Source organism: Martes martes (genome assembly GCF_963455335.1).
Source record: "Martes martes genome assembly, chromosome: 4".
Classification (NCBI taxonomy): Eukaryota; Metazoa; Chordata; class Mammalia; order Carnivora; family Mustelidae; genus Martes; species Martes martes.
In genome coordinates, this window is record NC_137891.1 from 157,357,386 (window position 1) to 157,367,733 (window position 10,348).

Genomic DNA, 10,348 nt, shown 5'->3' on the forward strand with positions numbered 1-10,348 from the left:
ACCTCCCTGAATAAGCACAGGGCCACGGGCACTGTCTAACCACAAGGCAGTGTTCGAAGTGGCTGGTATCTGAAGCCACCGCTATGTGTGAACCATCTTGAGAGCAGAACCAAGTACAGATGTTTGGGTAACACTGGCAGTGGTGAGAAGGCTGCTCGGGGCATCCACGCAGGCCGGTCCCAAGGCCACCCCTGTGGAGTGGGTGTGTGGACCGTGCCCCCCGCCCCCCCAGCCAGGGGTGGGAAGGAAAAGGAAGCAGCCCAGTCCGACTCAGCAGCTCTATTTACACAGCAGCACCCGCACCCACTGTGGCCTCTCATGGCTTCTTGGCTTTCTTCACAGAAGAGGAACTGGAGGCTGATTCCCGTCGCTTCCTCTGAGAAGACACAGAAGGCGATGGAGTCAATGGCCCCCCCAAGCTCTGCTTGGGCTTGGTGCACGCGTTTCACACTCAGGGCGAGCGATGCCCACGGCCACCCAGTCCTGCCCTCAGTCTCAGAACCCATCACAGTAACTGCAGGCACTGGAGGGAGCGGGGCTGGCCGTTCGCGCTCCCCTTGCCCAACTGGGCTCTTACCGAATTGGGCGTGAGGGGCGCGCCCACCACATCAATGATGGTGTCCTTGGTGGGGTCGGGGCCGAGACCGGGGTCAGGCACTGCTGGCTCCGCAGAGGCTGGGGCCGGGCCAGACGCTGGTGTGGTGGGGCCCCCGAGCACACCGGCCCGGGCCAGGGCCTCATGCCGGTGCCGCAGCATCTGTAGCTCGTACTCGCAGTTGGCGCAGGCCTGCTTGAGCTCGTAGAGCAGCACCAGGTCACTCCGCAGCTCGTTGAACATGTGCACCAGCTCCTCCGTGGGCGTCGGGCTCAGCTCTGCAGGCGGTGGGTGGAGGGCGCAGGCAGAGCCAGGGTGTGCGGCAAGGCCAGCGACATGAAGTGCCCTCCCCCGCCCAGCCTTGATCGCGAGCCGCAGGCGGCCAGGTCCTGCGGGCCCAGTCCCCACTCACCCACACCAAGCTCCAGCAGCATCTGCTCCAGAGCCTTGATCTTCTTCTGTCCCACGGAGCTTGGCAGCTTCATCTACAATGACCCAGGCTGCTAAACCCTCTCCCCAACAGGTGGTTAAGGACAATGGGGACCAAAGGCAAGGGGAGCGGGAGAGAAGTGAACCCCTGGAGGGAGCTCTGTGGAACAGAGCAAGAGCTTTGACTTCAGCCCGGCCACACCCCCAAGACCTCTCTCTGAAGCACATGGCACCCTCCCTCCCAGTGCTCCAGGGCCACGGCTACTGCCACGCGCAGGCTGCGGGAGCCCAAGGCCCCAACACGGCGATGGAGGCGACACGTACCCGCTGGCTCCGCAGGGTGACACCGGCAGATTTGAAGTCTGGGAACTTGATGCCTGCAGTCTCGGGAACAGCCTGGGGGAGAAGTTGTTATGGAGACCGAGGCACAGTGGCAGGAGGGCCCAGAGTTCATCCCGACGCCCTGCCAGCTCTGGGTGCCCTCAGAGCCCTGCACCCTGAACTGGGCTGACTCAAGTCTCCGCACCGGTTTCTCCGCCTCCTTTTTCTGGGGTAGCTTCTTCTTGGGGGCCTTGCGCTCGGTGCGCCGCTGCTCCGCAGTGGTGTCGGCCGCCGTTATCAGCTTCTGCAGGTCCTGGCTACGCTTCTCCCGCTCCTTCTTCCGGGCCTCGATCTTGCGCAGCTCCTGCAGCAGATACTCCTCCTCTGCTACCTGGGAAAGCGAGACACCCCAAGTGTGAGGGCGCATGGCCGGGGGGGGACCAGGGCAGATGGGGAGCTGCAGGGCCACTAGCCTGTCCGTGAGCCACACCGAGAGGAAAGGGACCACGAGGGAGGGGGAGCGGTGTGGAGTGGGGAGAATGGCTAGCGAGGAAGGACTAGGTGGGGCGGTGGGGGAACCGGGTGGGGAGGGAACTGCGAGCCTGCGGGATAAAAGCAAAGTCTTCAGGGACTGACCTGCTCCGGGGTCCGGTTGTAGAGACGCTCCAGCTGCTCCTTCCGCCGTCGCTCATGCCCAGCATCAAACACCGGTATCTTGAGGTCTGTGCCTGGCACAGCCCGCACATTGGCAAGCTTGGCACAGATGTGATAGTACCGCTCCTTCAAGTCCTCCACAGAACGCTTCTGAGGATAAAGACAAGGTGGGAATGGACGGTGAGTGCCCAGAGGCAGAGGGAAGGGGTCGCATGAAGGCAGGGGGCCAGCCAGGCACAGGGGTGGGACACACATGCAAATGCATAACACCAGCTCACCTTGAACTGCTGGTGGTCATAGCGGTCGTGGATTACTACAAAACGTAAGTCAAAGCGGCGGCTGAGATCAAAGAGATGGTCCGTCTCTGCCTTAGTCCAGGCATCATCGTGGAGGTACAGCTGGTACTCCTGCTCTGAGTACACGGGAACCTGCACAGTCTACTGGCACAGAGGAACAGAGTAGGGGCGCACCACGTCATGGCCAGTTGGCTTCAGCCCCCTTTGGTCACAGCCTGTGATCTGTGTACCGCCCATTCCTAAGCGGGACCAAAGCAAACCGTCTGCGTAGGGCCCTGCACATTGCAGCCTGGAAAGGATGTTTCCAGGTGAGGAAACACACTGCTTGCCCAGAGACCCCAGCAGGCTAGGACTGCGGCCTGCCTCTGGATTGGGCCCAGGAGCAATGTGACCATGCCTTCAGCTCCAGAGCCTCAGTAACAGGATGCATGCTCCTGTCCCCAGGGTTAAGGTGAGGGGCTCACATGTAAGAGCTTCTGTGGAGTCCAAAGGTTAACTCTGGAGTAGAGCAGATGGCTAAATACTGGAGAAAGGCCCAGGATCCACGAGTCCGTGGAACCCTTCTCTGAAGCACTACTGCCACCCAGTGGTGACAATGAGACTTGCAGCTCCCCAGAGCAGCCCAAAGTCTCATCTCTACAGAAAAGGGGCCTGAATCCTACTCCCAGCACATGCACCCCTGCACACATCCCTGCCTCCCTCCTGCCATGCCCCAACCTCCAGACCCTCCTCAGGGACAAAAAGTACCACCACCAGCTGAGCTGCTCAATCAGAAACCCCAGGAAGGAGTCAATGTTAGGCTAGACTAGGGAAGTCCCTTTTCTCTATCAAAGACCACACTGGTTCTAAACCTGCTCTCAAGACCCTGTTTCTAGCTGCCTCCTGGACTTCTCCTACTGGAGGTCCCACATACACCTCAAAGTTAATATGCTCAGGTGACAGATGTTAACCAGACTTAACTGTGGTGATCATTTTGCGATATACACAAATATGAACCTGAAACAATATTGTATGTTGATTATACCTCAAAAGAAATATGTGTGTGTGTTCAGTACTGAGCTCATCACCCTCCCTCAAACTTCTAGCTCTTTCAGGTCGATTCTCAAGCCAATGTCACTGTTAGCCAACACAGGTGCCCAAGCCAGAAGACTAGAAAGGATCTTTAAGCATCTTAACTCCTACCTTTACCTTTGACCCCTCCCCTTCCACAAAGCGGGGGCTTTTACCCCCAGGATCTCTATCTCTACCTGCCATGTCCCAGTCCAGACCATCACCACCACTGCCTGCGTCAGAGAAACAGCCTCCCCACCAGCCTGTCTGTCTCCATTTGATCCCCCTCCAAACAATTCTCCATCTGCATCCAAGATGTGATCTCTCTGACCAGTGCTACTACCTAAAGGACAGCCTGTAGACCACTGCTGTTTGCAAACTGGTACCAGTGGTCTATGTTAAGTATGGAAAGTGAGAGTAGGCATTTAGAATCCTTTACGACAATTTCACAGAAATCACATCCTACTGAATCGAATATGAAGAAACACGCGGGTTGGGGGGCACCTCAGTGGTTTAGGTCATGACCTTGGGGTCCTGGGATCAAACCCCGTGTCAGGATCCCTGCTCAGTGGGGAGTCTGCCTCTCCCTCTCCTCTGCCTCTCCACCCACCTTGCTCTCTCTCTCAAATAAGTAAAGTTTAAAAAAAAAAAACCACGGTCTTGTATTTTGTCTTTTCTTGTCACCTGTCAGTCTCTGATGGACTGGAAATTATTTTTTTTAAGCCCTTCATCACAGATAATTTGAGAAGCACTGTTCTAGAATAAATATCTGATCATGTCACCCATCTCTTCCTAAAACCTCAGAAGTTCTCTACTACACTAAAAGTGTCTTCTAGCTAATTCACAAACTCTTCAAAAGCACAGGTCAGCACAGGGACAGGCACACTCTAAGGATCAGTGAATATTTACAGAATCAACCAATGAACACAGGGGTGGATGACCCAGCCTCTCTGCAGCCACACCCTCACGTGCCCCAAGTTCCAAACAAATGACTAGCAGTGTTGGGAACTCACTAGGCTCCCCTCAGCCTTTGTTGTTCTTGCCTAAAGTGCATTTCCACTTCCACATTCCTTCCTCTACATAGGTTAACTTCTCATCCTTTTGGCCTCTTACAGGTATCAGCTCCTCTTGGAAGTCTCTCTGGTTTCCCAGGCTTGGTTAAGTATCCCTTCCAAGTATTCCAATTCCATTTAATTAAGGAAAAAAAAAAAAAAAAGCTCAGGACCTGTGTAGCTAGTTCTGCTCTCAACGGGCTCACAGTCAAGTGAGGGAGACATTCATTCATTCAACATATATTCATCCTGGGCCTGCCAGACCTATGCTGAGGACACCAGTGCTGAATGCTAAGTAAGACAGACAGCCGCCTTACCTTCTCAGAGCTCAGAGTCCGCTGAAAAAATAATTTAGTCCAGTGTGGTGAGTTTGATGCCAACCGTACACCTAAGGGTATAACAAGTGACACCTGATCCAGCCTGGGGACAAGGGTTGGTCAGGGAAGAGGTGACAGGAAACAATAAGGTTACTTTGAAAGAGAAGAGTGAAATAATCATGATTCTCTTTTATAAAGACCACCCTGACAGCAGTAAGGACAGATGAGGGCAAACAAGAGCCTGGGAGGCCAGCTGGCAGGTTTTGGAAACAATCCAGGTGAGAAGCGAAGAGGCCTGAACTAAAACCGCACCAGTGGAAGGTAGGGAACAGGGCACAGACCTAATTTTGGGTTAAAACCACAAGACTTGGCACCTGGACATAAGGGGTAAAAGAAGACACCATCACAGGTGAACCCTGTGTCTCAGGCTTGAGCAAGAGAGCAGGTGGGGGCCCCAGGAACCAGCAGTACTGGAAGGAAGATCATTAGTCCACCTTACTCCGACTTCATTCTCCACCTGCAGTCACCACGATCCTTCTAAGACTCAAATCGGATCCTGAGAGTACTCTATTTAAAAATCTGTCAGTCGCTACCCAAAGATATTAGGGCCAAGCCCAGATTCCTAAGCCGGGCCGCCAAGCCCTGCCTGACTAGACCCTGCTGACCTCTTAGGCCTCATCTTGCACCATGTCCTACCCCGGGTTTAGGCTTCATCCAGAGGGAAACGCCTGCAGCACACCATACATGTGACTGGTTTTCTATCTATGCCTTTGCTCCTGCTGGGCCCTCTGCCTGAAAAAGTCACTACACTCTGTTCCTAACATTGCCTGGTGACATACTTGGACACAACTCCAGCTCTAACTGCTCCAAGAAGCTTCCATGGCCTTCAAGTCCTCCCCAAACAGCATGCATCCTACTGGACTGTAATTACCTGTGCCTCTCCCCACTCCCTCCCCAACAATATGGAGAGTTTCTTGAGGGTAGTTATTGTTGCTGGCGTAATTCTGTGTTCTGAATACCTAAGGTTTGACTTGGCATGAAGCAGTTTTTACCAAATACAGAAAGAACATTCTTTTGTCTTCTCAAATTGTCTCATCCAACCTTTCCTCCCATCTCAACACCTCACCTCTTGGTTGTCCCTTCTCAATCCTATACCTCCAGCCTCTCCCTCCACTGGAACTTAGGGGGTCTGAGGATGGTGGTGAGATGGAGGAAAACCAGGTCTCTCTGAGGTGAGGGAGAATGATGGGTCACACCCGGATATGCTCAGTCTGGGAAGCCTGTGGGCCATCCAGGCAGAGCAGTGCAGGTACAGCTGGCTACACTGGGCTGAGAGTGGGGAAAGTCAGGACTTGAAGGCCTGGGATCAGGGCCCAGTGTTTTTGGCCTCCAAGTCGAGGTTGCTCCAAGCTGTAGGGACTGTGACACTATATCATATAATGGCTTGAACAACAGCCTAGGAAATCCTAGCCTAGTCCAGCTCTGCCTCTCACTGGCTGGGGGAGTGTGGGTAAGGCCCTGCTCCGTCTGAGCCTTAGTAATCTAGACCAGAGATGATTCAGCTCGGACCAGGGTGCCGGCACAGGGAATGAAGAACAAAGGCAGATGTGGTTTATTATGGAAACAGAATCAGTGGACTCAATGATTCGATGTATCGCTGAGATTTAGTTCAAATGCCACCTTCTCACAGAGGCCCATCCTAACCACATTATCTAAATTAGGCCTCCCCTATAGCCTACAAGTTCACTCTTCAACTCATTTCATATATCCTGGTTTCATTTTACTGATGACTCTTATCTGAAAGAATCCTATTTATTTGCTTACATGTTTGTCATCTATCCTTCCCTGCCTTCTTGGTCCTATTGTTGAATCAAATAATTAGAGACTACAGGAGAAGTGACATCAAGGATGATTCCCATGTTTCTGGTTTGGGTGGCTGGGTGGACAGTGGTACCATTCACTGATATGGGTGAGGAAGAGAGGGAACAGATGAGTTCTGCTCAGGGGTACCTACTTGAAGTTCTTACGGGGCCTTCCTGAAGAGACATTAAGTAAATGATTGAAGATATTAAGTGGGGTCACTGGCATGTAGCAGGCAACCAAAGCTACAGAGAAAATGAGACCCACTAGGGAGAGAGTACAGAGAGACAGGGACACAGCTCTGAGGAACAGCAACATTTCAAGGGCCAAGAGGAACCACCAAAAACCAGACCAGGCCAAGGAAAGGACAGGATCCCATGGGTGGATGAGACCCATGAAGTCTCACCCTGCAGGTATCTGCCATGTGGACTGAGTGAGTAACTGTGGTTGACACAAAGACTGACCGTGCCTCTGGAGCCAACCCCAGGAGGCTGAGAGCTCCCAGGAGTAGCTCCGAGTGGCTGAGCTACATTGGCCTATGTCCAAATGGTGATGGCTCACCTTATTGAACCTGGCGAAGGGGTAGTCCTTGCCCTCCTCAGCTGCCCGTCTCCAGTGGAAGAACATAGCTCCATCCTTACGGGCTGGGTTGGTGAACGGCATCCACTTCCAGGGCCGCACCTTCTTGGAGCCTAACTTGGCTTTCACTGTGCGGTAGCCTTGACCAGTGTCACTGGGCAGCAGTGGGGGTGCATCCCTGGCAGCAGAGTTTGGAGAGATGAGAGGTTAGAGTCAGAGGTGTGCAGAGAGCCTTTGGGCCCAGGCTGATCTACCCTGGAGCAAGGAAGTCACATCCTGGAATGAGAGGTCTGAGCTCCTCCTGCATCCTACTAAGCAAGCAGGAGCCCCGACTTGGGAGGGCAGCAGGGAGAGAAGTGGCAGAGAAAACCAGGAGATAGGGACATGCAGACTGGTCAGGGACCAGAACCTAGGGTGCTTGGGATTTTAGTACTTGCTTCTTGTCAGAGTAGAGCAATGCATAGACCTCTCGGTGCATGCCCTCGGGCCTCTTGAAGGTCAGTGTCTCGGAGGACTTCTTGGACTTTTTCTGAGAAGAGAAACCACAGGATAGGAACCACAGCCTAGACTCCCTTCCCTGAAAATTCTCTAGCCCAGCCCAATCCCTGAACAAAACAGCACCTACTGGTACAATGATAACGCATACACACTTGACACATAACGACACACTGGGAAGGCCCACTCACAGGGAAACCTCTAGTTGGAGCAGGTCATTCCTGCCCAACCCCACCTCGCTGGGTAGAGCCCCGACCTGTCAGAGTAGAAGATACTTTTCCACCGTCTCTCAGAACGTCACACCGACCCGGTGCCACCCTGCCCCAATATCCAACAAGAGTCTCACTCTTTTGGTACTCTCATCTCTTAGGAGTATCACACTCTCTTGGTCCCCACCATTTCCCATGGGTGTCCCACCACCTCCATCCCATCTCATCAAGGTAACACTGTCTGTCCCATTATGTCACACCTTTTATCGCCCATCTCTCTAGAAGCGCAGCACCGCCCCCCTTCTCCCCGCTCTCTCTCCCATTGTCACTGCTCCCCACTTCACTCCCAGTACCCAAGGCTCTCAGGCGCCCCCGCTACCTTGTCCGGGTTGATAATGTCCTTTTTGCTGATGGTCCCGGAAGCTGCATCCCCCTCTGGACCTCCGAGTTCTAGTATGTCCCGCACATCCGCGCCTGTGGCCATCGCGCCTGATGGGGGAGCGCCCCGAGGTCAAGGGTCAGTACCTGAGAAGGGACCAGGCTCAGGCCAGGGGGCGGAGCCACTTCAGCCCCAACTGAGGCGGGGTGAAGAGGCGGACCGCTACGAGGAGGGCAGTCCAGGTGTGGTCGGGGTTCGGCCTGTTTCCCACCGTTTGGGTCTCCCTAACGGCGCCGTCCGCCTCCTAAACCCCAGCGCCTCGGCACCTGGATTCTCTGACTGCGGGGGCCACCGCTCCCCTATCCCCGCAAAGCCGCGGACAGAAACTTCCGGTCGTGCTCACTCGAAACGCGGCCGGCAGGAACACTTCCGGTCTGTGCTGCGCGGAAATGGAGCCGGCTGGCAACCCAGTGCGAAAGCGGCTGACTGTGGTGAGCTCGTCGCGGGCTTTGGCTCCCACCAGCTCGCCGACGTTCGGGTGCTACCTGCTTTCCTGCTTTCTGGCATTTCCGCTCTACGTTGCTCTGTTGCATCTCGGTCAATAAAAACAGCGCAGAGTTTTGGAAGTCGCTTAATTCCTCTGAGGCCGTTTTATTTATGAAATGGAAATTGTAATTGCACCTGCTTAAGTGAAGAAGGACCGATAATCCATGCAAAACGTTAGCAAATTGCCTGGCACGTTTAATTTTTTTATTAAATGAATTAGTGGTGTTAACGGCCCCTGTTCACTAAATGTTAAGTGTGTGCCAGGCACTGTGCTAAGTGTCGGAGGTGAAGAGATGAGCTAGTCAAAGCGGAGCATCCCAGGATGGCTGCCAAGATGGAGTGAGGCCTGCACCCTCACTTAACAGCTTCTCTGAGGGAGCTTCCCCTCCCATGGGGCTTTCCTGGAATCAAACTGGCCTGGGAACTAACGGCGCTAGTGTGGGTTACAAAGAGGCCCAAGAACACAGCCCCAAGCAGGGAGCAGCCAGAAGAAGTCTCTCTTAAAGGAAGAAACTTATTAATCTCCCTGGAGAGAGAAACGTCTGGAACAGGAGGTCCTGCGGAAGCGCAGAAGGGACAGGGAAAGCAGCTCTCAACTTCAGTCTCTGCATACCAACCCACAAACATGGAAGACACGTAGCCATTGAGCATGGAGTGAGGGCTCGACAAGGCACTGAGGAAACTAGACCCCAGGCTGCCAAAGAACCAAGCAGGGACTCGAGGAGCACACAGCCTGCACAAATTAGCGATCAATGCTGTAGCCTGCTCTGGCTTGGAGGGGACAGGGACGCAGCAGCTGTAGCTGCCAGCCTACCTAGATCCCAAAACTTTGGAGAACTGGATCTGGAGGTAGAAATCTTGCGCTTTTCCAGAGACCTGATTTCTGGATGAATCCCCTGGGCTCTAAATAGTTTCTAGGCAAAGCCAGGGTCTCGTGCAGAAATTGCCCACAGGGTAAAGGAATGGTCCTTCCTTGGAGCCAGAAGAGGACAGAGTGATGGGAAAGAGTCCTGCACCTGTGCCTCAAACACTTGACTCTACTTGTAGTTAGTTGTGTAATTATTTGTTTTATATCTATCTCTGCCGATAGACTTTTTTTGGAAATTTATTGTTTTTGTTTTCTTTTTGAGAAAGCGAGCACATATGAGTGGGGTTATGGGGTGGGGGAGCAGAGAGAGAAGGAGAGAAAGAATCTTAAGCAGACTCCATGCCCTGTTTAGAACCCAATCCTGGCTCAGTCTCACACCCCTGAGATCATGACCTGAGCTGAAATCAAGAGTCGGATACTTAGCCAACAGAGCCACCCAGGTGCCCCTCCCCTGACAGATTTATTTCTATGAGGATCATGATACATAAATGTAGGTACGTATCAGGCATTGTTCTAGGCTCCGGGGATGCAGTAAGTGAATGAGATACAAATGTCCCTTGGTGGAAAAAGAGAAACCCAGCAATAAAACAATGTTAGTTTTTATGGTGACAAGAGCTATGAAAAAAAATAAAATAGGGTGATAGGATAGGGGACTACTTTACGTAGTGTGGTCAGGAAAACCTTCCCTGAAATCTGAG

At 53.3% G+C, this 10,348-nt stretch overlaps 1 protein-coding gene across 2 annotated transcripts; it reads right to left on the reverse strand.

Annotated features, from left to right (window-relative positions):
• Nucleotides 1-29: 29 nt before the first annotated feature.
• DMAP1 (DNA methyltransferase 1 associated protein 1) lies at nucleotides 30-8,637 on the reverse strand. 2 transcript variants are annotated; one of them, XM_080801777.1, is made up of 11 exons: nucleotides 8,563-8,637; nucleotides 8,237-8,382; nucleotides 7,591-7,682; nucleotides 7,136-7,331; nucleotides 2,278-2,436; nucleotides 1,982-2,149; nucleotides 1,551-1,736; nucleotides 1,349-1,420; nucleotides 1,008-1,080; nucleotides 578-873; nucleotides 30-376 (listed from the first exon to the last, which is right to left on the reverse strand). In XM_080801777.1, exons 2-11 carry the CDS (start codon nucleotides 8,339-8,341, stop codon nucleotides 317-319), a joined length of 1,407 nt encoding a protein of 468 aa, XP_080657903.1. In that variant the 5' UTR covers nucleotides 8,342-8,382; nucleotides 8,563-8,637; the 3' UTR covers nucleotides 30-316. The 2 variants fall into 2 exon arrangements, with proteins under 2 accessions (XP_080657903.1, XP_080657904.1); XM_080801778.1 differs by having other exon boundaries at nucleotides 8,508-8,633.
• Nucleotides 8,638-10,348: the final 1,711 nt, after the last annotated feature.

What these genes read in the sequence shown, in the direction of transcription:
- DMAP1 (XM_080801777.1), bottom strand. Translation starts at nt 8,341, where the DNA reads ATGGCCACAGGCGCGGATGTGCGGGACATACTAGAACTCGGAGGTCCA. An exon ending in ACAACCGGACCCCGGAGCAG is followed by an intron (nt 1,737 to 1,981) that starts GTCAGTCCCTGA and finishes TCGCTTTCCCAG; the next exon opens with GTAGCAGAGGAGGAGTATCT. An exon ending in AAAAGGAGGCGGAGAAACCG is followed by an intron (nt 1,421 to 1,550) that starts GTGCGGAGACTT and finishes CTTCTCCCCCAG; the next exon opens with GCTGTTCCCGAGACTGCAGG.